The sequence below is a fragment of the Caloenas nicobarica genome, chromosome 1 (assembly GCF_036013445.1).
Source record: "Caloenas nicobarica isolate bCalNic1 chromosome 1, bCalNic1.hap1, whole genome shotgun sequence".
Taxonomy (NCBI): domain Eukaryota; kingdom Metazoa; phylum Chordata; class Aves; order Columbiformes; family Columbidae; genus Caloenas; species Caloenas nicobarica.
This window is the reverse complement of record NC_088245.1, coordinates 96254460-96281139: the sequence shown is the minus strand read 5'-3', so window position 1 is coordinate 96281139 and position 26680 is coordinate 96254460. Positions and strand designations below refer to the sequence as shown.

The window sequence follows — 26680 nt, the reverse complement described above, 5'->3', positions numbered from 1 at the left end:
TGAACAGTTTCCTTACCTTTAGTATTTAAAAATTTTTTTAAAACCCAGTAAAATTCTTATATTAACATTAAAATGTTTGGTTTTATTTTTCATGAAGTGACTCCACTGCAATACCTAAGATGTTTAATTAAAACACATCCAAAACTCTATGGCCAAAATGTTCTGCTTGTGTGTAGCATGCAAAAATCTAATAAGAGTTACACAAACATTTTCCTCTCACCACATTTCTTTAGCATTCAAGGGCTGCAAATATAATTTGTGAAAGTAGGAAGAGAGACACAAGTTTCTGGAGGAAATAGTAGTTTTAAGGGCAGAACACAGCTTGTCCAATACAGTATGTAGCAGAACCACCTGTACATTAAAAGTCTAACAAAAAGCAGACACACAAGAAGACAGATGTGGAGACAGTTTTGAGGAAGAAACCTAAGAAAACATATAAAGAACCTAGAATATAATTCTTTTTGACCAAATAATAGTCCCTTTTTCCAGACCAAGAAAGTAATAAATGACAACTACAGTGATTTGAAAGGAGGAAAGTGTCTGATGTTAACAAAAGTGTGGAGGTGTTGGGACACATGCATCCCTGCAGTCTGTAGACTTTTTTAATTGAAGAAACCAAGCATTCATTTTATTCTTCAGTTCTGTGTAGTCACTTAGCAGAAATATCTTGTCTGTACCGCAAAAATTATATCTGAGAGTACTTAGGAGTCAAGGGACACCATGTTCATTAAAAAAAAAATCTTGAAGGGAAATGAAATATAATTCTCTAAACTTTATTTCTCAGCAATGAGACAATAAAGGAAATTATGTCCAATTAGACTGATGACAAGTCCTCATGTGGAAAAAAATAAAGGGTATGTGTGTTCTTCTGGGTTTTATTAATTGCAAGAATAGTATGGAAAATGAAGGGTATTGTTCTGATATTTAAATGACACTGATGAATCTTTACCAACCAAAAAAACTGACAGAAAGATGAAGACTCTTCTGTGACCCAATTAGAGATTATACAGGGTCACATTGTATTCAGATGTTCCTTCCTAACTACAAGGATATTTATAATCCCACTGGAATCACTCTATGGATACTGTGATGTCTGGATCTGCATTCTCAAAACTTTATACCATTAAATTTTTCAAAAACATTGTCATTAGGCCTGCTCTATTATTTATGGATCCAATCACTAATATTCACTTGTTTCTTGGGTAGATCCATCATGGAAAGAACTAAGACCAAACTCCCAAAAACATGGTGTAAATTATGTCAATATCATGCAGGAATCTGATAAACAGGTCAAAAGAAAAGTAATTATTCTTTCATGGAGTAATCACAGAAAGCTCAAGCTCTAAAATAAAGTTGATAAATGCTTTACCACCCAAAACCTAAACTGATTTAGGCAAAGAGACTGTCAATTTACCCCAAAGTAATTCAATAGCCTTTGCAGCAATTTAGCCATAACTTTTTAAAATTAACCATTTCCCAAATGTTGGCAGTAGAGAAAGGGAAGCTATGTAGCATGGTATAGACAAGGAAGGCAACCAGTACCTTCTAAAGGAACTGTCACAGTGCATATGCTTACTCTAAAGCCTGGGACCTATAGGCTCAAGAAACAGGGTATGGGAGTGGGAGAAATCAAGCATAAGAACCGGCATCAGGCTGGAAAGTAGTTTCTCTCTATACTTTGTACCAACACCAATTGATTTGCTCAGTGATGAGGTATCTGTTAGATACTGTAGTTCAGCTATGGAAAAAACATTCAGTCCAGCTGTTCTTCAGATCTTCTTTCAATGCCTGTTACTGAGAAGATGAGACATTTCATTCTCCTATATTACTAAAAGTAAATTGCTCATTTGTTATCCACCTTTTGAGACAATACTAAGGCTAAGTCATCCATATTTGACAATCTGCTTGAACTCTGATAAGACAGGTGAGCAGACAGAAAATCAGTCCATTATCAAAGACTTGCAACAGAAACTATCATTCATCCATGCAGCAAACTGTGTTTCCTGCCAATGTAATAGTAAATTATAGCAATAAATATTTTACTGCTACACATCACAGCACACAAGCTTCATTACAGAAAAATGAACATTATGCTAGTACCTCAAACAAGTGCAGCCTAAGGCTTTTATCCAAGTGTCTATCAGCTAGGTCATATTTTAGTTACACAAAACGAGGCTCTAGAGGAGACCAGAAGTAGAAGCTGCTAAGGTGATATGTGAAAAAATCAATCCATGCTCATTTTTCTGCCTCCAGCTTCCTCCTTTCTATTCTAAGTTTCACTTTTGAGATTATATTAGCCTCTCACAAGCTCAATGGTGGAACAGAAATTGTAAATAGACTCAAGTTTCAGCTTGTTATGACTACCTCCCAGAAACACTTCCATAGCAAGGCATTGACTGCCAGAGCTTGAAGCAACAAGAATGAGTCTTTACGTGAGGTGATTTTGATTTATCAGCAAAAATCCATGCAGCTTAGAAGTTGTCTATAATTCATAACTTTTTGTTCATGAGTGATCCAAACTTAATGACAGTATATAAATATGCTTTAGAAACAAAAACACTAACTTGATCATAATCTAGCAAAATGTGTAAGTGTATGATTAGTATCTTAGTCCTCGTAAATTAACAGACCCACTCAAACTAAAATTTAATCCAGGACTTCAGTGTTCTCTTAGGTCACAAAGGAAAAAAGAAGCTTGTAAAATTTGCAGGGAGAAATACAAACATCCTGAGGCATTCCATTATTTTAGAGATGATCTGAACTCACCAACTGGAAAACTAACCCCTCAAAAACAAGCGAAACCACCTGCCTACACAATTGCTTTACAAATAGATCAGGTAAAACAGTGAGATAGAGTTGGAAAAAAACACTCCAAGTTAACAATGAACAACAAGATATCAGGCTTGTGCTCAAATAGTGTCTTGCATTATCTTTGAGAAGAAGCCTGTAAACAAAATATTTGGGGCTACATAATGGGGTGAAAAACAGATTGAATCTGGATTTAAATTAGCTTTGATTTATTATGGAAAGATTCACCAGGTTATGTTTATATAATTGCAGATGCTCCAATAATAGTTTCAACTATCAAGTAAATAGACATAAAGACTAAAAATATGTGAGAAATTCAGACTTAATTATAAGTTCTGAACACTATTTTAGACAAGTCTCCATATTGAGACTAGTCTTTTAAACATCTATCACATCTAGTGGAGAAGAAAAATGAGCATGCGGGAACTTTGAAACAGAAGTTCAAAAAAGTCTATCAATACATTAAGGGACAAAAAACAGTACCGATTGCTTTTATTCTACAATATTTAACTGAACAAAAGGGAAATACAGCATTCATAAAGATATATGAGAGCCTAGAAGATGCACATGAATGAATGAAGTGATGAAACACACAAAAGAAACACTCTTTGAATTACCTTTTCAGATTACCTGAGAATAAAAAGATAAGCATATATCCAGCAAGTAACCAATTAAAAGTTGTATGAAAAGGTAAGTACAGTTGATAATCTCATTTCTCACACTGCCTCTTCAAAACACTTTATGTACAGCTGTGTTTAAAATGAGATTCCAGTTGCTAAAGCCATATGTGTCAAATTCTTCCTTCACTGGAAACTTTGCTGCAGCCTCAGATTCCTGTAGCTACACAGTTAAGACTGTATGTGTACACACAAACACACAGGATTTGATGCTATTAAGATTGAATAGTCTATGTAATCTCACTGTGTTTATATTTCTATCTCACAAAACTATTTCTACAGGATTTTTTTTCCTATCAGTTACCTCTGATTCCCACTTTGCATATCGACACGGTCTCTCTCCTTTTTCTGTTCTTTTATACACAAGCCAGTACTGCTTACCTGTAGACAACCAGGCTACAGTAAGCCACATTAAGATCTGGAGTTTTATAAAGCAACTCATAAACTTTAGCTGTTGTTGAGAAGAACTGGGTTGTTGACAAAAATTGGAGCATGGACTTTAATGCAAAAGCATATGCTTCCAGGACACAATTTTGAATGAGAAGTGTTAATAAAACAGACACTGAGATAAGAAAACAGAATCATCTGGAATTCATACACCTGTTTTAAAATATAAACTGTGAGAAAAAAAATTAAAAACTATTGTAGATTAATTTTAAAATTCAAAAAACTCACTTAGAATATATCTAACACCAATGTTCATTATGATTACAGATACAACAATGTTTTTTAAATGCAGAAAAGGTTGAAATCTTGCGATAGATAGGAATATTGCATCCTACAAGTCAGGGTCTCTAATGACATTGTAACATGAAATGTCCAGTTGCAGATTTCTGTAACTTACTTTATAAAGAGATGAAAACCAAGACAAAAGGGTATAATATGCACACGAGAAGATTTAATTTGGCTCATAATGTCCATGTGTCGTTACTTAGTAATCAACCAGTTTGTGTTTCATTTAAATCAGTCCAAGCTCACATTCTATTATGTTTTAGATATAGGAAAAATATCAAGATATTTATGCAATAGATGGCTTTTATCTGTTAAAAAGCCACCCTAAAATTTTTGAATGGGCATTCAAACATCTGAGATTTTTAAATTTCAAAATACTCTTGTCTAGTATCAATCACTTCTGTCATTTCATAACATCATGCCATAGCTCAAAATGCTTAAATTACTTCTTTTTCAAAGCCACTACCACTTGAGACTACCTCCTCGTATCACTCATTATTCAGCCTGCTTTTACTTCTTTATTCTTACACAATTCCTATTTCTTGCTACTTAATATTAGCTTTTTTAGACTGTGCCTCAAAGAAATCTTCCATGTCACAGAGAAAGGAAAATTCACCACTGCCTATCCAGAAAACAAGTTTCTATTGTCATCATAAAGATGTTCTAATGATGAGCCTCTAATAGAAGAGCATCTACATTGCTTTCTTACAATCATTCCTATTTCTTATGGAAATCTTGAGGTTCCAAACAGATATCTTTGAAAGCAACTTGGAAATGAATCACTGGTAAGGCCTTTAGGGGCATAAAGTGTCATAAACCCTCAGCAAGCAGTCTGGAATGCAAGGTCAGCCATGTATTCCTGTGGATTGCGCCATCTTTGCCTAGGAGAACATTACCTTTCCCTTGACTGCAAGCCTTTTTAAAGGGTTCCCTAACAGTTCTTCTTGTGGCACTTCCAGCCTCAGTCTAAGAGGATTTCTGTTTCCTCAGGGCCACAAGTACTCACACATAATTAATCTGAGGTTATCTTTGCTGTAGGTAGGTGTCTAGTAGCAACTGTCTTTTTCCTGACAGTTAAAGAAACAGTGAGATATTAATATTCATATTCAAGTCTAATCCTAATTACAACAAAGTTATTGACATCTGAAAAGCTTTGCCCTACAAAACTGGCTTGAACATTCAACTGAACACCCATTGAATAGATAACTTAAAGAAAATTATTTTACTTCCTGGCTTTTACCTACAGGATGAAAAGAGCTGGTGAAAACTGATAAGAAAATACACTTGCCTAGTTTGATCTCTAGAGAAGCTCCACATGATGTTCCCACAAAAGTGCTGCAGATTAAGAAAAAAGTGATACAGCTAAGGGTTAGGTTTGGAAGTACACAGCAGGAAAATCCTCCTTGTACATCTTGATGATCTCACTCTTGAAATAAGAGAGATGGAAATCAATGTAATCATCTTTCTTTTTGCCCAATCAACTACCATCTTGCTGAGTTGCCTTGATAGAATAACTCAACTTTTTAATAATAATTTAGGGGAGAAAATGTTCCTGTCCTGATGAGAAATATGGCATATGTAGATTCTCACAAGAATACCCTTTTCTTTCTCCCAGAATACTATTTTAAATTCTGTACATCATTTTCACACACATTCCTCTCCCTTTGAGAGTTCAATTTTATGACAGGAATCAGACTGAAGCTGGTCCCTTCCTTCCTCTTCCTCTGTCACAGATAATTTCCAGCTACTGTTTCTATTCAGCTGTTTGTGTACCCATGGTCCAGCAGTTCACAGGCTACATGAAAAACTGCTTACTTAAAAATAAATAATTTTTTTAATTATTATTTTTAATTCCAAAAAGTGTTTAATGTTTTTTCCGGTAGAGCATCACAGAGCTATTGCATACTGTCACCAAACAGCTGAAATAACACAAATGGTAGAAAAGCAGCTCCTTAATTGGTTCTGCCACTGGAGAGATAAGATATCATACAGCACCATAGCTGGTAGGTTTGTAAGGAGGACTTCCCATCTTCATTCTAAATTTCAGACTGCAAGCTCATTTCTGCTCTCTCATGAATGTTTGGATAAACTCAAAAGTAATAGAGCAGAAATCAAGCATTTGGACAAAAGTTTTCTACATTTGAGTGCCTAATCTCCTATATTAATAATTAGGTTTGAGAACAGAATTGAAACTCGAAAGTGTTTAGCTACTTCAGATTCAGTTGCAGTGGGATATACTGTCCACAAGCATATCTGAAATAAGCTCAATTTCTTGTCAGAAGTTTAAATACAGCTTTAAGCAGACTTGAGTCCCTACAGCTTCAGGTACCTGCATTTTACATTTCATCTTTTTTTTTATTTCTCATTCTGCCTTTACAGATCATATGTAGTTCTTTTTCAGCTGTAACCAAAAAATATCTCTATGCCATACTCTCATTAACTATCCTAATATGACCACCTACTATCAAAAAGATACTGTGTGCATTTTTTAAAATTGACATCTTGGTGTGTCTTTCCGTCTTGGTGCTTGAACTCAAAGTCAAGGAATAAGTAAACTAGTCATGTTTTGACTGGGCCATAATAATCTTCCAAGAACTACTGGTTCTTTCTATTATGATTTTTTCCTTCTTCCTACCTGAAGCAGTTCTTATCAAATGCTTTCTTAATTACTATTCCATATCCATTTCCAGCACCCCAAAATACTACTTACAGGCTAATTCAGAGAGGCAAAGAGCAAAAAGACTTTGAAAAGTAAGCATCCTCACCATTGTCCCCATTGCTTTTGAACAGAGTACGCATTCCTAGAGTATACGTAAATACAAGTCAGAGGATCAAAGCAGAATAGATCTTCCAATAAATCATTCCCTGGACAAGTCATTTTGGTAGAGTCAGTGAAGGGCAAGATAATTAGCTATTTATTAGTTCAAGAACGTAGCAGGTACTCCCGTTGTTTGACATTCAGTACTTCACGTGAAATATGACCAATACACTTCATACTCTTTGAATATGTGGCAAGTTTGTTCCCAGCACGTAATTTGTTCTGTCTTTACTTGCCAGATTTCCATTCCCAGGGGGCACAGGAGTCTCTGACCACCCAGTATTTGACACCCTGCAGTATTTTACATTCTCCCATACACACAGGCAAAACCATATAACCAGGCTGAATGACCATCGTTCAAATTCAGGAGCTTTTGTTCCAAAAATGCAAAACATACATGCAGTGCACTTATTAGATTCTTGTACGACTATTGTACACAGCCACCTTTGAATGTGAATAAGAGAACATCATTGCTTTGAAGAGGTTAGTATAAGAGCTTTAAGTAAATTAAGATATTAACAGGTCCTCCATTTCCAAGTTGTATTAAGGAAAAATTCATTCTTGTTTACAAAGAGGAATACTATGCTAAATTCAAACTTGAAGTTGCACAAACAGCCACAGCTACATAAACATCCAACCTGCTTTCTAAATCTGAACATGTTGCTGCAGAACTGAGGAATTTCCTGGAGTTAAGAAGACCACAGCAACTGATCAACTGTTACGTTTTGCTAGGTTCACTATTGTCACACTATCACACAGACTCTTTCAGTTTCTACTGCTTTTATACATGCAGTACAGCTATATCTAACTTCTTCAATATTATACTTTAAGGTTAAGACTGTTGATAACTCAGGCAAAGAAAAGTAACCACTGAAGTGATGCTGAATTTCAAATAAATACACTGATAGTATGTGATGACTGTCATTAACTCCACATTATGAAGCTCTGTATATTCGATTGACTCTTGAAACATTAATTCAATAATTTTCTTGACAATAACTTTGCTTCATACTTTTTTTTCCCTAGTGATGGCTTTTTCACCATTCAAGATCTACCAGTATTCTGTGGTAGACAACACAGAGCATAATATTGCTTGTAGGTTTATTCTTCTCTTGAAGACACACAAAACAGTCATCTGAAAAACAGAGCTATAGCTGAAAACAGAACCAAATCAGCAAAACAACTTATCCTAATGGTATTTATTGTGTTTTTCAAAAGCTAGTACTGATGCCAAGACCAGCAGTCCAGACAAAAATCTTTCTTAGCAAGTCACTTACCATATTTATTGATGATACTGGTCCAATGCTGTTGACATAAATGTCAACATCAATAACTGTTGGTTTTACTGTGGAGAGAAAGAAAAAAAAAAAACTTAGTATTATTTTGCAGAAAACATAAGTAATCACTTTAAATATTTTCTTCCCCAATAGCTGTAGGGTCCATTCTACAAGTAGAACCACTAAGAAATATGGATTATGTATTTTTCAGGAAGAAAAGGTTATTTTCCTCATACCCAACCAATATTACTGTAAGTTAAAGCCTGTAGCACTTTATCATTGTGATCCCCATTCATCTCAGCAGCAATTTGTTAAGGAAACTTTCAGTGCTCAAAGTCAAAACCTAAGTGATTGACATGAAACTAGAAATAATGCAGCATATCACTTTTTCCCACTGCCTCAACAAGGAGGTGCTTTACCACATTTGTTCCACACCAAAAAATCCGTCCAGATTTTTCCATCTCATCAGCCCTGAAATCCTCCTAACTTGGAGTAAAATCACTATGAAATCCATCCAGCTAAACCTGAGCAACTCCTTTCAGTTTAGACTCATTCCCTTCAGCCCACGTTGCCTTTGCACTCATTCATCCAGAGGTTTTTCAATCTGATTCGGTTTAGTCAATTAAAGTTTCTCACAAGATCTTCTATGTTTTCAGACTTCCAGGTTTGAATAGGCTGTGGGGGACTACGGTGGGTCTGTGGATTCCCAGATGGAGGGCATGGGAACAGAAATTAGCCTTGAAGATATTAAGGCCTACCCATGAGAAAGATGGGAGTAAAGGAGTATCTGGAGATATTAAGGTGTACCCGTGAGAGAGAAGGGAGAAGAAGATTAACACTGATGATACCAAAATTAGCCAATGAGATGTTACTACTGCAACTTGTAACCCATAGCAAAAAGACACTTGAGCTGGTAAAGACTATATAAAAAGGCGTTCATGGCAATAAATGGAGACTGCTGTTTGTACTTAAGAACTTGGTCTATGTCATTTGTTTGTCTCAACTGCGGCAATAGGCAAGGACAAGTTCTAGACTTCTTTCTTTAGCTGAGGCCATTAGGATTTGTCTTCCTTTTAGCATCTTTGGTGTCAGCGTACCTGCTGAATATTATTCAGATAGCTCTTACTAGTGATGTAGCCCAACTCTCTAATAATGCCACTCTTACACTAAAAGGCACATCGTTTGGGTTTTTTTACTTATACTGCCTTCCTTCCAACCCCACAGGGTATACATTAACCTCTAAATTGAGATCTTAATTGGTGTTTTACTTTCTCCAGGGTCAGCTGACACAAAACTACAAGTACAAATCCTGTTCTAATCTGCATAGTCAGAACTGATGCAAATCTGGCCCTAGTAGGCCAACAGCTTCTGTTAGACATCTCATTTTCCCAGTGAGGTACCTTCCCCTTCCTATGGTCTTCAAAAATCTTGAAGTAGAAATTCAAAACACTGAAGTTTTGGAACTATGCTGAACTCAGGAGTTTTTTTCACCAATCCCCAAGCCCCCTAGAATGAGGAAAAGCAGGTAAATCAGCACCTCAAAACCCAGGGAGCTTTCCTTGGGCAAGCTACTGAGCAGACAAGTGAGGAGCAGTTAAATACTACGGTTCCGTGGAAAACTTATCTCAGGTGGATATCAGTTAATTTGTCTAAAGCTTAAGAAGTCATCCAGCACAAAGCTGAGGATGGACAGGAATCTTCACATGTAAAGATGAATATTTTTTGCCTGCATCCCCCAAATTTCAGACTAACAATAGGATGCCAAGGAGTTTTAAAGTACCTGGAAAGTTAGATTGTTCTGAAAAAATAGGCAGGTTGGCTTGTCATGTAAGACTTTGGTATGTACATATCCTTAGGAAGACCACATCTAATGTTGCAAAACCAGACATTAAAGTGAGTACAAATAGTGGTTAAAGATGATAACCATTCTCTCTAATTCATTAAGTACCACACACTTCTTTGACTGTATATGGTCAGAACATCCAGGATTATTTAAGGTTATGGTTTCAAATTGTCTCAAGGACTGGCTTATAAACTCTTACCTTCCCTTCAGCAAAAGAAAATCTGAACTCAGCTGAACAAGCACAACTGATTAATGCAACTGTAATTGTACCCAGCTAATAACTAAATAGGAGTCTAGCAGCTTCTGGTAATGAGACTTGCCTCAAAATGCAGTAATAAATGTCATTACATAGGAATTGGTAATAGCGAGGTACTACAGCTAGCTCTTTTACCAAGATAGCATAAATGGAACAAAGGGCTCTGATCTTTTTAAGGCTTATGCACATATCTAGTTGGAAGTTCGACACTAAGGAGTTCTGGTGAACATTAATGGGACTAGACTTAGTGGTGCAAGTTGGCATGCTGTTGAATCTTGGCAGGATCATGGACAAAGTTCAGAACGAGAACACAGTGATTGGAATGCATTTTTGTTTAATCATTGCAGTTAAGTATACAAATAGATTATGAGATGATAATTCCTCCTGAATGTGCTGGGCCAAATTCTCTTCTGGTGCAAAAAAAAGAAGCACTGCTTGTTAATGCTAAAGAAAATTTGGTCTTAGTCACAGTAAAGGTCTAATCTTGAAACAGAGGCAAACTAAGCAGCAGCCACTTCTTATGTCAAATTAAATCAGCACTTAGCTTCAGACACTCCTCGTGAAATTTGAATTTAAAATTAAAAAAAAATACAGGTAAGCTATTATATCACTACAACAACAAAAATCACTGAAAGTTCCTTTGAATGATATTTTGTTTTCCTAGGCAGGGGCAGAAAATACCATTGTAATATGATTGTATGGCAAATATGTGTTCAGGTTTTGAAAGAAAAGACGGAAGACTACAGTTCTTTTTGCAGTGGTCTCTTATGGATATAAACAAACATAAACTGGGAGAACCATCAAGCATACATTTTAGATTTGTTATCATAGGATTTTAATTTAAAATACCAAGCATTTTGAGGCAAAAAAAATAAGATTACTTCATCCAAAATGCATTAAGAAAAAGAAAATAACTGAGTCTTAAAGTTATAATGTCAAATTAGAAAGAACTCACCCTTTACCAGTCTTCAAAATAATCTGAGTTTCATGGAAAGACATAAATAGTTACTTTACCAGTTATTTCAAGGCCTGCTCAGTTTTCCTGTAAACTACATGCATTTGTGAACACTCAGTTCATGGACTAATTTAAGTAAAGTATGAAGTTGCTGCACTGCAGATGGAGCCTTTTTTCTTGCGCTAAGGAAGTCCTCACAGTCTTGTTCACTGAACAACAGAAGTGTTAATACCTCACTAAAAGTTGGCAATAAGATTACAAATGGATATTCAGCTCCAGTAATGTTTTGATACTAGAATCAGCCCGAAATAGTTCTAAAGAGCTGTCAGAAACTTAGAACTTGCAGAACCATATGTGATATCACATGCAGGAGAGCAACTAAAGGTTGTCAATAAACTTACCTTCTCAAAGTTCTTTGAAATATTCTTAAATATATGGTAGTTAACTTTCCCTAAAAGAGAATGTAATTACATCCAAGTAACTGCAGCATTATGCTGCTACACAGTGCTATCTAAGGTTAGCTAACTGCTTATTGCAATCATTTCATCTGCAAACATGTTAGTTTTAATTGAGGAAAGGATTTATCAAGCCAATCAAAATGTCTGCAGAAAAAACTAAGGTGATGCCTGCAAAGCTCACTTAAGAAGCCAAGTGAACACTTCGAGAGTTATTGTAAAGCCAGGTCAGATATGTCTGGGCAACAACAAAACATGGAAACAGCTAGAATAATGCCCTGATCACAAATACCTATGCAGGCCAACTATAGGATTTGCGTAGTCCCACTTTATAGATTTATACTGGTGAAATAAACAGTACCTGAGCTTGAATCCCATTAAAATCTGTGAAGATCTTACTCTTGGACATGTGCAAGCTGATCATGTGTGCAAGAAACTCAACAGATATATCAGGAGAATTTTAAAAGACTTCTGATGAAATTAGCAAAGGGATTGTTATACAATTTCACAAGTCACGTAGGGAAAATATCTGCAATAAGTTCCTGACATTTTATTGTGCTTATTTAGTACTTTATATTATCCTGTCCTTTTAAAATATCTCTTAATTTTTGATAGACCTCTGCTGTTCAGAATTGATGCTTAGCTCATGAATGAAACTGCTTTGTTTGCTTCCTACAGAAAGCTCCCTCCACATTTGAAGCCTGCCCAAATAGCATTTATGTTCCTGCACAAATCATAAATATTTAGAATTATTTTTTAAAGTTTAGCCTTTAGAAATATTTTTATTGGAAACTCATCTAAATGTGAGTAGAACTAGCTGAGCTCTCATGAACTTTAAAATAAAATTTAAATTCATTTTTGTTGAGTGTTAACCTTTCTTACATTGTTCAAGAAACTCCCAGGCCTAAATTACTCTGGTTTTACCCAAACCAGAAGCGATAAAAGTGTTACAGATCAATACAAACATATTTATAGAAGCAAAGCAATTAGCACTAGATTTTTAGAAGGCACGAAACCACATAACAAATATAATATGAGCTCTGTTCCAGAAATACATAGCCACTTAAACTCTGCCTAAGTTCCTCAAGACTTCTGAATGCAAAAGATTGGCTCTACAGTAATGAGGTATTTTTTGAAATTAGTCTATAATGATATTTTACATTATCTCATTAGCACATAAATGGCTATTTTTAAATTGGGATAAAGCTGTAATAAATCATTACACAGTTATTGGTAACTGTAGTAGTAGTGATTATAGTGTTAATGTTTACTTTGGGTTAGCAATGACTATTAATATTTTCCTACATGACCTTATTGGCAACATCTAATTACCTGCTTGGTCCTGTAAAACAAACTGCTATGCTAATAAGTCATATCTCAGGCATGACAGTTGTCAGCTAAAACTTTGATATTTTAGGACAAATTACCACATTTGAAGAAAGACATAGTAACAAGAAGTGGCTGAGTCACCACCCCTGAAGGTATTTAAAGGACATGTAGATGTGGCATTAAGTGACATGGTTTAGTGGTTGACTTGGCCGTGTCAGGTTTACAGTTGAACTCGATTTTAAAGGTCTTTTCCAACCTAAATGATTCTATGATTCTATTCTATGATTCTATGAGGGTATGAGGAAAATCAAAAAGACTCATCTTTCCTGCATAGAAGAGGTGGGCTTGAACAACAGATAGAGGTCAAAGCCCTCCACTTGCTATAGCCAGAGAAGCTCTGACATAACTGTCATCCCTATGTTTTAGGACCAAACTACCAAAACTGGACTGAAAATGAGAACCAAAAGAATAATCAAAAATTGGATGCAGACTTTGAAGAAAGTCTATATGACAGCAATACTAGGATGAGAACACAGATTACTGAACAGGGTATTTTATTCACATGCTATGTTTTTTCGCCATTCTGTCTAGGAGTGTGAATGACAGCATGCATATAAACAAACTGCTTCAATTAACTATAAATCACTTTTATTCTTCATATCCGACCACCACCATCAATCAGCCTTTAACAGTTTTATCTTTCATTTACCTTTCCCTAATGCACAATCTGTAAGTTTTCTAGTGTTATGTTGTTTGGGAATGAAAACTGTAGGTCTCAATGGTTAGGCTGGTTTTACAACCAATCCCTAAAGTTTCCATTTTTGTTTTACTTATATTCATGGGCGGGAAGAGTTCCTATGTGATATCATAAGACTGAACAATGATAGAATTTGTTCCTGCAAAGTCTAACAAGCTACCAACTGAGGTCTGGATGAACAATAGCAGTCATAAGAAAAACATACAATCGCAAAAAAGAGCAACAATGTTTTAAAATGTGTGCAGAAAGTTTTCATTGTTTGAAGGTAGCACAATAATTTATTAGTTTGTGCCAGAACCTCAAAATGGCAACTGTAGTGTTGTACAATTGCCCAATTTACAGATACTTACTCGGAACCCTCTTTAACCATTAAAAAAAAAAAAAAACAAACAAAATACACACAACAGACTTCTAAATACACTTCTATACTTGGAAGAGCCAGCATAGTCTAGGTAATCACAGAAGGAAGGAGGCAGAATAAAGAGATTTTTCTTATATAATTGATATCTCAAACTTTTCCTGACTCATAACTAACTTTCAGTCTGTGGTGTCCCAAAAGTCTGTACGCTATATTCCCAATCTCCTCTCAGATTTCTTAGGTGATGTTATGGAAAAGAAGATAAAATAAGAACTAGCAGCTGCTACATATTGTTTTGGGTCTGACAGCTTAGATGACAGTTTAGCAAATATTAACTGTCAACCAAACTTTCCTACCTACAATGCCATTGAAGAAAAATTTTCACTCTGAGTTTGCATCAAGCCATTTCAGCAAGTAATCACTGTCCGGAAATAAAACTCTAAATAAGATTTATCTGTGTAAATGCATTATTTATATTCACAAAGGTTGTCTTGTAAGGGACCTTGCTGTGAAGTACTTGGGTAAAAGGCCTCTCCAGCATAAAACTACATGTAAGACGTAAATATTTCAAAGATACAAGTGGCTCATCAGAAATAAGACAAAAGAGAAGTTTTATCTGCAAAGAACTGTATTGCTTGGGTTAAATTATGAGAGTAGTTTCAGAAAAACAAATTGTTTGAATACAGAAATATTTCTATATATTGAAGTACTGTAAACTTCAAATTAAAGTGTTGTTTTCCAGCATTTGTTTTAAACTAGGTGTTCAAAAAAAAAAAAAAAAGAAACAAACAAAAAAAAAAAAATCAGACCTGTTAAATAACCAAAAAAGTAAAATCATGTTCACTTTTTTTAAGCAGAAACATTAAATTGGAGGGCTTCAGGGTCACTCCACTGGAAAAAAATTTCTCTACATATTCTTTCAGTATGATACATTAAGAGTTTTACCTGAGAGAAAGATGAGTAAAAAGTAGGGTGTTTCCCCTGACAGTTGAGAAGATGCAAACCAAACCAGGTCAGAAAACAAAGTCAGAAATTCCTCTTTACTCAGCTCCATGGTTAAGTGCTTAGAAAAGCAGAATGTAGGCATGAAGTATCTCTACTGTCAACAGCCTATCTTAATCAGAAATGTTCCCATGCTATATTTTGAAAGAGTCTATCTTTGATGCACTATACTGGCACCAGGTGCAACCAAGCAGTATATGTCATGTTTTAGAACTCAAACATGGATCACAGTATTCAAAATGTCAAACTGAGACTTGGGAGTGGCCAAAGAGTAGTTTACTCCCCAATTATTATTATTAATATTCTAGAAATGTTCATTGCAAAGTCTGTAGAAGAGAGCATCTATAAGCGAAAATGCTAGAGAATTAGAACTCCTGCAAACAGTTGAGAAATCCCTTCTATCCTCCCACCTAGAACAGAGGTTGTTTTCATTTGCATTGAATAGCAACCCTTTCCTCAGGAATATTCCTCTCCTTGCATAGATGTGCTTATACATAATGCATAGAAGATGACTGGCCCTAAAATGATCTTCATATTTACTGTCTCACTCATGGAAATGGACACAATGGTTTTCCGTTTTGGTGACTGAATCAGAACAAAAGTTTTCTCAAATAAAGACAATCCACTTTCCGGAAAAAAAAAAAAAAAAAAAAAAGAGAGAGAGAAAGGGAAGTGTCAATGAGAAAATTAAAACACTTCTGTTTATTTCTTATGATTGGTTTCAGCTCCTGAGCTCTCATTATATTCAGCCCTGTTTTGTAGCTGAGTCTTAGCCGCAGTAGTCCCCATCCTCACCAATGGGTTATTCAAGTTTCTCCTTCCATAAAAACCCAAATTAAAATAACCTCCAAAATCTTCTCTAGTGCCCAATACTGCAGAAGTTGGATCCAGGACTATGGCTTTCCCCTCCTGATTGGTGCCATAATACAAACAGAGGTTACTCCCTCTCTCCTTCCCATTGTGTAGTACCTTTACACACTCGTTAGCACTCCAGGTACGACTGTCTATAATCAATCCCTAAGTGACAACTGTCTCACTATTTCCTGTTATAAGATGTCCAACATTGTCTCCCATAGGCTAGCATGGAAAAAGACCTACAGAAGAAAGTAGTAATTTGGCCTTGCATTACAGTTGACAGCTTTCTCTGCACTGTTATCTGGAAAATATTTTGATCTGTGAGGCAATAAGCAACCCTCTGTCACCACATATGGGGAAACCTTGCTGAAGCTAATTTAAAGAGTATCAGGTGTGGCAAGCAGCAGGTAGCAACAATAACTTGACAGCCACAGTGGTAATAGCCTGTGGTGCACTTCAGGGTTTGTTTCTGTGTGGCCTGCTAGGAAGGCAGCTCAGACAGAAGAAAGGTTGTGATACAGCTTGAGAACGCAAGGTTTTCATTAGGGTTGTGCTTGAAAATGCAAATCTCCTTTAAAAAGCAAAAGAAGAAAAGTTGTGCCCACTCACCTAACACATCTGCTCCTTGCATACGCTGAAAAACTGCTTAAATTAGTTACAGAGAGAACTTTGAACTGCTTAAAGAGAGAACTGCTGTTAAACCCCGCCAAGCTGGTACAGTAAAGCATGTCAGACATAACTTACTCTTCCATGTTTGCCAACAGAAATGAGCCCACCTATTTCTAACAGCTACTCTTGTTCGAACCTACTCAAGGTACTGAGAACTGCACAGCTGTTTGTGAGACTGCTCTTGTCTTCAGAAGTTTGCCTGTACGGTTATAAGGACACCTGAGGAGCAAAGAAAAACAGCTGGACTCTTAAGGCAGCTAGAACTGTCAGCATCAGAAGGTATATAGACATTAAATTAGGGGGTGTATGTACATGTGCGTATAGATATATATACACATATACAGCTACATGCATACACACTTTCATACTTCAAAGTGGACTTATTTGGGCTTATAAATACACAATAAATACAGGGGACCACTAGAGGCTGTACAAATATCTAGGGGATCCAAGAGGAACCTTGGTACTGCAGTGCAATCAAAAAGGAGGGAAAAGCAGGCATTAGTGGCAAAAGCATCTCAGAACACAAGCTGATGAAGCTTTCTTCAATGTGTGCAATTCATAGCCTTTCCTAGTATAGTGATACATTTGAGAAACAGAGAATGCAAACATACAATACAAATTATCCTACTACTTTTTTCTACTGTTTCATTGAAAAATGTAATTAAAATCAGTATTATTCATGCTTGTTCTGTCTCTCCCATAATGCTCTTGCCTCAAGTCTGATTTGATGTCAGCTAGATGACTTTTTTTTTTTTAGAAAGTAAGAAGGCAGGCAGCTTAGAAATGAAGTGCTAGAACATATAGGAAAAATAAATGAATACAATAAACTACCACATTTATATACGACTTATATTGCATTAAAAATGGAATTCAGTCTTTTCAGTTCTGGCTGACCATTATAAGAAATATCAGTTGAAAAACTTGCTCTCAGCTACGTAACTCTGAGGCACAGGAGGTTCTGTCTTGCAACTTTCTATTCCTTTATTTGTTGGGGGTGTTTTTTTATCTTATTTTGACTTATTTTCTAATACTTATGATCACATTCTACTTTCAGTTTCCCTGGACAGTTTGAGTACATTAGAGTGTAGTCCCTTCTAGTTGGCTTTTCTCTTACAAGCATTATTTTGCTCCAGCTTCTGAAATAGAAATTAACTGGAAGTATTAAGCTTTCCCTGGCAGAGTATAAATAACTGCAGAGATCATTGGTACAGCCTGAAATCCAGGGGAAACCATTTCTATTGTGGTTGGGTTTTTTCCAATTATCTTTAGGCATTTTTTAAAAATGCTAAAACAGAAATTTATCACTTTCCTAACACCACTTGCTCACATTAGGAACAACATGGGGAAAGGTAGTGGACAGTAGTTCTGTCTGTTTGTACCTAACAAGTGTGCATAATTCCTTATTCTAGTCCTGTTTTGTTCTGGGGAAGGTATTTCAGGAGCTGGGGAAAAGGGTAGGTAATCACAGAAAGGCTGGAGAGCACCTGGTCACATTGCAGGATGTATGTTTTAGAATGTCCTTTGCACTTATATTAGAGTGCTGAGGTAACTGACTGCTTGTTAGAGATGCTCAGGGAACAGTTTTGTTCTCTAAAAATTACTGGTGAAAGAAAATGTATTCTTTCACATTAGCAGGTTGAGATACAGAGGGAAGCCCGGAGTTTAGCTCAGCTTATGCACTAATCTTAACATTACTATTGCCTTGTCATCGCTGAAATGTTGGCCCACATTAGTTATTGCTTCTTAATGAACAAGAGACAAAAAGATCTTTTCTTTGAGGTAAGCAAACCAGCTACTGAAAGCCAACTCTTAAGACTTAATGGCCTTCATGCTCCAGATGAGTACTGCAGCTCTGAGCCTGGTCTAGCATGAGATTTTTTTCCTCCCACTACTAACGCCACATTTCAGAAACCTCTCGCATACTAACTTCATTGATGGGTAAGGTGACTTTCACAACGAAATAAAACATAGCATATTATTTTCCACATTCAGGGAATATGATTGGCAAAACTTTCGCTTTGGAAGAACACACCATTACAAACTTTCTGTCTGTTTAAGGCAACCTCCATTCCATATGAAAATAACCACGAAACAATGTAGAGTAACGAAGGTAACTTATTTTCCAGGACTCCATTGTGGACTAAGCTATTTATCAAGGAAGGTAAGGGGGAAGGTTTCACTAAAGTAAACTAACTTTGAAGGAAATATGTTTTGTCATGTGCTATTTAATTTACCTGTGGTTTGCATCACTTTTTAAAAATGTAACAAATTTTAAATCAGTTAATCAAAAATAGAGCAATGGTAAAAACCTGGTTTATTGAAAAAACTTAAGTAAAACTGAGATTTTTCTAGCTGCAATTATTTTCATTCTACTCGTTGGCCTGTTGGTTTCTCTATTATTTCTGTTCTTATTTTATTAATAAAGGGGAAGTAAAATTTCAGGGCCAGAATTCAGTCCTACTGAATGTCAGGACTTAAACCCGTGTGACATGAAGGAAAAAAAAATCACTCTTGCAGGATAGTAAGCCTTACTGCACTTAGAAAATGTTGCGTATGGGTATAAACTGGAACACAGGAGGTTTCATTTAAATTTGAGAAGAAACTTCTTCACGGTGAGGGTGACGGAACACTGGAACAGGCTGCCCAGGGAGGTTGTGGAGTCTCCTTCTCTGGAGACATTCAAAACCCGCCTGGACGCCTTCCTGTGTAACCTCATCTAGGTGTTCCTGCTCTGGCAGGGGGATTGGACTAGATGGTCTTTTGAGGTCCCTTCTAATCCCCAACATTCTGTGATTCTGTGATTCTGTGATCCATTGACTGGGTTCTCACTTCAAAGGACTTTGAAACAAACTCCAGAGTACCTGTGTATGAAAGAGATTTTAAAACCTTCATAGTTCAGAAGGAGTTTACATGTTATCTGGGACTGATGTCTTTTATACCATACAACAGACTCATGATTCTCAGCCCTATAATTTCAGCTGGTAAAAAGTGAGTGGAAAAGATGCTTTGTGTCCATAAAACACCTTTCATTTTGATCTAATCATTACACCAGTACAAGCTGTTCAGTGTGAGTTGCTTGCCTTTTTTTTTTTTCCAAATCCAAAAGGTGTGTATGCTCTGCAGTACAATGGAAAACTGCCAGATGCCACCAGTAAAATGAAAACCCTCACAAGCTGTGATATTTATGGAGACAAGAACTCTGCCAAGTGTGTGGCCACAGAGGATGTAGTCAGACATTCCTATGCTGGTAGAACACTTCTTTATTTCCAAAGACCAAAGGCTTATTTTAGCTAGACAGGCCCTTTTAGGCTGTCAGGTTGCTGATAGCCTTCACAGGGTAACTGTTTTTCCTGATATGTAGGTTGTTCAATCCAATCTTTCAAAATCCTGGCTTACAACCTTGCAGGTGATACCTGTACTGCTGAGCACAGATTGAACACGTTATCTGACAGGCAGCCATTTACATGAAAGTCTAGGCCAAGGGTAGGCCAGCATAAGAAAAAAAAGAAAGAACAAGTCCTGGCCTTGCATCTTTAGCATTGACCTACATGTTCTTTCAGTGGTTTAGATGGGCTGGGTGGAGGAGGAGGAAGGAAGGTGGCTGAGTGTCTGTTCGCAGGAGCTCATTTACTGATGAATATGCTCCTGACCTGGAGATGACATGGTTACTGAAGTACTCTGTGCCCATAGTGTGGCAATGGGCACTCAGAATATGTCTCTACAGTGCCAGGTAGCACCTGGGCATACCTGAGCTAGCCAAAACATCAGCGGCCCTGGGAAGGATGAAAGGCCACAGAAAAGTGACTGTCTAGGCCAGCATGCTCTTCAATACCTTCTATTTGCCACAGCCTTCTCTCCTCATGGCCTTTGGCTTGAAAAACCATGTTCCCAAGTGATCTAAGAATTGCAATCCCAACCTTTGAAAGTGCAAACAAGCCAGTATTTTCCTAGGCTTTTCTGACTGTATTCAGAGAGAAAATCGTTTCTTCAGGAGCATTGCTAAAGTTATCCACTGTTAGAAATAGTGGCTTTGCAAAAAAAGGATTGGAAAACTGAGTGAAGAGTGGTGTGACATGAAAAGCTGTGTGTGTCCTGTCCTGTGGGACAGCTGATTTGCCTACAGGCAGCACACAAGTAAAGGCCCTAATAAGTAGCTGACTGCATGTTAGCCCTGGATTTAACCCTCAACAGCTTTTAATAGCTGCACTTCTACTTGATTCTGAGAGTTACTTTTCTGTTCCTCCATGGTTTGCTCCCTGCTTTCTATAAATTTCAAAAGGTGAGTTGTCTTATTGTATGCACTATGTTACCTGCTCCACTACTTTTTCCCTTAGTGCTTTAACTGAAATGTATTATGCTTTAACTGATTTGTATTATATTAATACTGGGACCCTTGGGACAGGAACACAGTTCAGTTGCCAGGACAAGTCAACTACCTAGTTTGAAGGATAACCTTCTCCAAGATGGAAAGGAAAATGTGCTTGTGTGTGAGGAACCAGACAGGAATTCAGGGAAGTTACATATAATGTCTGATTCTCTAGCATCCCCCTCATGTTCTCCTTGACAAACACAGTAGCTCCTCAGCTTCAAAAGGGCAACGTTATTTGTCTGCATCAAAAGTAGGAGAGAAGGGACAGCAGGGAAAGCAGCAGAGGTGAACTAACTTCTCTCTCTAGCATCTGAAAAACTGCTCAAGTTCTGAAATAGCCAGATTCCTATCAAAGAGAAAAATGGTGTAGGACTGAAATGCTTGATAGAAACTGGTAAATGTAGTTGAGAACTGTAAAATCTCAGTTTGGTACGATATAGGAGGAGCTGTGTAATTCAAACCCTTTCTCTAAAACTGGACTTATGAAACTTTGTGGAGAGACAAAAGGAATTATTTTGGTAACAACAATTTTCCAGTGCTGTAAGATATGTCTATCCTTGACAGATTTTATGACAGCTGACATGGGGACTTTGAATGATTACTTTGCCCCACATAGGCATAACATAATTTACTCTGCCTGAAGTCAGCGATCTGAGGATACAGTGTACAAGGTAAAATTAAAAAATTGTCTGAGAATGTCTTCCAGATGTTGATATGGGTGGGGAACTGCATTAAAGCACTTCTCCATCAGATATTAAAGATCAGCTAAATCCAGTATGACAAACTAAGTAGAGAGAGATAAATGTCACTCAGTGTTAAAAACAGACACATCTATCAAATATGATCTTTGTAAGTACTACAGAAAATCAAAGTAATAGCTATAAAAAAAAATCAGTTTCATACCACAGCATAGTTTGTTTGTTTGTTTATTTTTCCTGGAACTGTTGTATTAAAGTGTAGCTATGAGGCACTAATAGTTGTAATGGTGAATGCATACAGATGGGTTTTAATTTCCTCTAAACTCACCCAAAGGGATCACCTAGAAAGTATATCAATGCATGTGTCATCAGGAAATGGTAGTTTCACTTAAAATCAGTGGTAGGAATTCTCCCTCTAACCTCTTCAAAAATTTAGGAAAAGCAAATTATGTTAGGTGATTGTTCTGAGCTTTCCCCATTCCCAGTTCATTCTGAAGTATATGCAAGGTGCATAACCGTAAATGATAAATTGTCTCTGATTTCTGTCATACAAGCCTGCTGTGAACAAACTGAACAGCAGTTGTGCTATAGCCTTTCTGATCTAAGGATGCAAACAAGGCAAACAGAGCATAACCACAAAAGGTAAAAAAATACTGATTTGAAACACACAACCTCATATAAATTAAGAAAAAAAAAAAAGCTCAAAATGGTTATATGCAGGTATCTACTGGCTCTTATCTAAATTTTATACCTATATGTACTAGTACTACCCACAAGACACTTCCATTCTATTAGATTTCTTTTGGAGATGTCTTCTGGTTTGGGGAAGAAAATCTCTAGTTTTGCACTATACACAGGCAAATCCTAGTGCTGCCTTCTCAGCATGAAGGTGCATAACTTTTGTGGTCACATTTGGAAGGGAGTAGATGCACATTCTTCTCTTGTTGTGTCCTACTCTTTGTTTTTAATATGCCAACTTTTTGATCGCTCCTCAGAGCATGAGTTTTTCATATGCATGGACTGGATGACAAAAGAGATAAGTATGTTCCTAACTCTGTCAAAGACCTGTTGAATCCCTTAAAGCTAGCTTTTCCATATCTCTACTTCAACTCTGCACAAGCAAACCAGCATTTAGCACCCTAAGTTACCACCACATCTTCCCACGAGAATTAGCATTTTTTAAATATTGACTTGGAAATGAACTTCAGCTAAAAAAACTTAATATCCACTTTCCCAGCCATTTGTGCACACTAACCAAAATATAACATCTTTTCTGCACCCATAGAGGTTCTTCCTCACTTGTGCAGAAAGGAGTACTTACTTCCAATGTCTGGCCGTAGCTTTTTGTCATACTCTCTCAACAGCTTGTTTAGTATGAGAGTCACATCTGTGTCTTGTGTTTTTGGAGCTAAAACCCATTTTTGGTTAGTTGTTCCATCTTCGTATTCATCGTCTTCAACCTTTCTAGAACTGCAATAACAAATCAAACAAATAGATGTTATTTTACATAACTAAAATCTGAATTTACATTCTGAGTAAATCTCCACACTCATCTGAAGAACTTTTAGATATCTCCTTTAGTTTTGCATCTACCCAGCCTTAGGCTGTATTTGCAACAAGATGTTGCCATTAACAGTTGTTGAGTATCTGTGGATGGGTCATCATTGAGAATTATTTAGAAATCGTCTTCTGCCAGTCTTCCAAAAAATTATACTCTGGGAGTTAATACAGCTATCAGAGTAGTATTTTATATCCTGTATTTTAACCAACCTATCCCAACTAGTTCGTTTACAATATACTGTTAAAAGAGAGAACATCTGCAGTATTATTTTAATACATCAGGACAACTGATTCATCTCTTGCACAAAGGCTAATAAGAGTATTAAATATTCAGATCTTTTAATACTTCCTGATCATTTGATCCTATTAATAAATTATTATATTCTCAGTGCCTGAATTTCAGATTTTAATGTATTACAAGACTTAGAATTAAGAGCTTGCTCCTTGAATTTATGACAGATTATCACAAGCATACAAATACATTACATAAATTATTCTGAATTCCTCTGCAGTTCTAACAGCACTAAAAAAAAAAAAAAAAAAAAGTACTACTCCAAAAGTTGCCACTTCTTTCCTTCATAGGTGGATTATTTTTATTTAAGAGCATGCTAATACAAACGTGGTGAAACTTCAGTTTGCCCAGCAAAGACAGCTAGATCTATTTTCACAGAAGACTAATTTCATTTGTGTGGTTTTTTGTGCACAAACAGTAAAATGTTGATTTAAAGATGCATCTTTCGGTATCTTAGAAACCAAATCTGTTTCATGTCTCTTGCTGGAGAAAATCTGTGACAGTTAAACTAAAATGAAGTTACCAGAAGAAAAGATAACCTTAGTGGTGGAACCTCTGTGTTGCTTTGATGTGCAGTTGCCCTGGTGATACAATATCATTTTGCAGCCTTTTTACACAAGTGTCAATAATTATGCACAGTGCAAAGCAATGGAGAATCAAAGGCACCAGCCTTGCTTATTCATGGGATGTGCAACCTCCTTTCTCTCTCTCCCCCTCCTAGTGTCTTTTAAAATATCTCACATGTTCAGAAGACCTAACAGACACTTTATAGTAACAGAAAAAAATTAATACAATCATAAAAATTTAATCACAGAGCATCATCAACCTTCAACTTTGCTTGTAGAGCACCATTTGAGCATTTAATGAAACTTTTAATTGAAACTGCTCTACAGCCAATACAACCCTAAGGATTAGCCATGAATCACTAAACATGACCTCACAAATTGTGAGTGCTCTAGGAACAATTTCTGTATAAAAATGATTTTGAAACCTAGCCCCTGAGGATTTTCTACAGAGAGAGCTCATATAACCAAGTTGCAAAAGTAGAGAAAACTTAGGGAAAATTTGGAATAGATGAATATTCCTTCTCTTTTAGTGAGCTACATTTTTTTTAAACTTGGACTTTTTTGTGTGTAATTCATCCAATGAGCATTAAAGCACCCTGGGAGGAATTTTGGTGGGTTTTTTTCTCCCTCAGATTCATGACAAGCCCTATGTCTTAATACTGCAGTTACAGAACTGTTCTCAAAGAAGGCACCATCTCCAAACATGCATGGTTGATATTTTGGAGCTGAAACCCTGCAGTGGTGATGGATTGCCAATAGGAAGGGAGCACAAATCATAGATCTTTTTCAGTTGCACCCACCACAACTTTGCTGGAGGCATTCGGACTGCATATGGAAATGAGAACTGAGTTCAGGTAGGGTCAGGATTTCAATTTCAGGGAGCTGCTTCTTTAAAACCAGTCACTAGTAACATTCTAAGTATTGACAGACGTTTTAAATCCTCTCCCTCTAGCAGCTTGTTTCCTAGAAAGTACTTCCAGATGATGTAAATTCCTAGCTACCTTCTAGATTAAGACTGGGGGTGTGAGGAGTTTCACAGTGAATCAGACTAATACACTAGATACATATTTTTAAGACGTTTTGGTTTTCTCGGGAGTTAGTTATTTCACTTCGCTTGCTTGCCTCTACTCAATTAGGCTCCTTGAAGGCACTTAAGGTTGTATTTTCACCTGTAGCCTTACTGGTGACTCTGAAATTCTCAGCATATTCCTGCTATCCATAGAAACAAGTATGGGAAGATGGCAAGCCATTCTCAAACTGGGGAGGCAGAAGGGCTGCACACCTTCCCCAAACTCCTCAGGAGCTGCTAATTTTGATCCTGTGAGAAGACAGAGAGGAGGCAGTGCATAAACTGCACCGGAGGAAGGCTAGAAAACACTGACAGGTTGTGGGGAAAGGGTTTATTTCCCGCAACACGTGTGTCCAAGACCTGCTCTGGGGGTTGACATGAAGCAGCCTTTCGTTCCTGTAGAAATCTGGCAGAGAGGAGCCACTCGGGTGTGGGGCAGGCCGCTGCTGAGGAGAACATGGTCGATAAACGGGAAGGGAAGGGAAGGGAAGGGAAGGGAAGGGAAGGGAAGGGAAGGGAAGGGAAGGGAAGGGAAGGGAAGGGAAGGGAAGGGCTGCTGCCTGCGCGGGAGCGCTGAGGTGACCCCTTAGCCTGGGTTATGCGACGGGGCCCTTCCTGGTACCCTGGACAACCACCGGGACCGAAGGCGAGCCTGGTCCAGAAGGTCACGGCTGCACCTGCCGGCTGTCCCCCTCTGGCTTCTCATCGCCCGCCGTTACCGGAGCCCCGCCGGGAAGACCCTTCCAGCCCCTGAGGCAGGTACCGGGGGTTCCCTGGCCCGGCTCGCCACAAGCGCCCCTCCCGGCCACCCTCCGCGGCAGTCAACGCTGCAGGCGCGGCGGTGAACGGCAGAAGCCGCCGCCCCCCTCCGGCACCAGCGCACCCGCCGGCACCCACAGCTGGTCCCGGCCGCTGGGCTCTTGCTTCCCGCGGCTGCCACCTCTCCCTCCTGCCGCCGACCCCGTCCGCGGAGCCCGGGGGGACGGGGCGCGGAGAGAAGCCGGGGCTGCTGGCCGCCCGCTGCCGTAAGGGAAGCCCGAGCAGAGCCAGTCGCCGTCCCGCTGGGTGCCCGGCCCTGGCAGCCGCCGGAGCGGGAAAACTTTCTGCCGGGCCGGCTCGGGACAGAGCCCCTGCGGGCGACCTCCGGCTGTACGCGGGTCCGGGAGGAACAGCAGCGGGGCCACCGCACCGGCAGCTCCGGCAGCGGGGCCGCAACTGTCCGGGGAGCCGGGCGGGTCCCGGGGAGGGAGCGGGGGAAGCCGCGTTTGGGAATAAAGCCCCGGCACAGCGCGGGGGAGTGGGGAGAAAGAGCTCTCTGTCCTTCCCGGGCGC

The 26680-nt window shown here is 37.9% G+C and overlaps 1 protein-coding gene across 2 annotated transcripts in view; it reads right to left on the bottom strand.

The window, feature by feature from the left end:
* Positions 1-26680, bottom strand: part of GABRG3 (gamma-aminobutyric acid type A receptor subunit gamma3) — a 337652-nt gene that overhangs the window by 310773 nt on the left and 199 nt on the right. For both annotated transcript variants that reach the window (XM_065646287.1, XM_065646279.1), the window contains exons 2-3: positions 23183-23331; positions 8313-8380 (exon numbers count right to left, since the gene is read on the bottom strand). In XM_065646287.1, coding sequence (XP_065502359.1) covers positions 8313-8380; positions 23183-23331 — 217 coding nt within the window. The remainder of the gene's footprint in view (positions 1-8312; positions 8381-23182; positions 23332-26680) is intronic.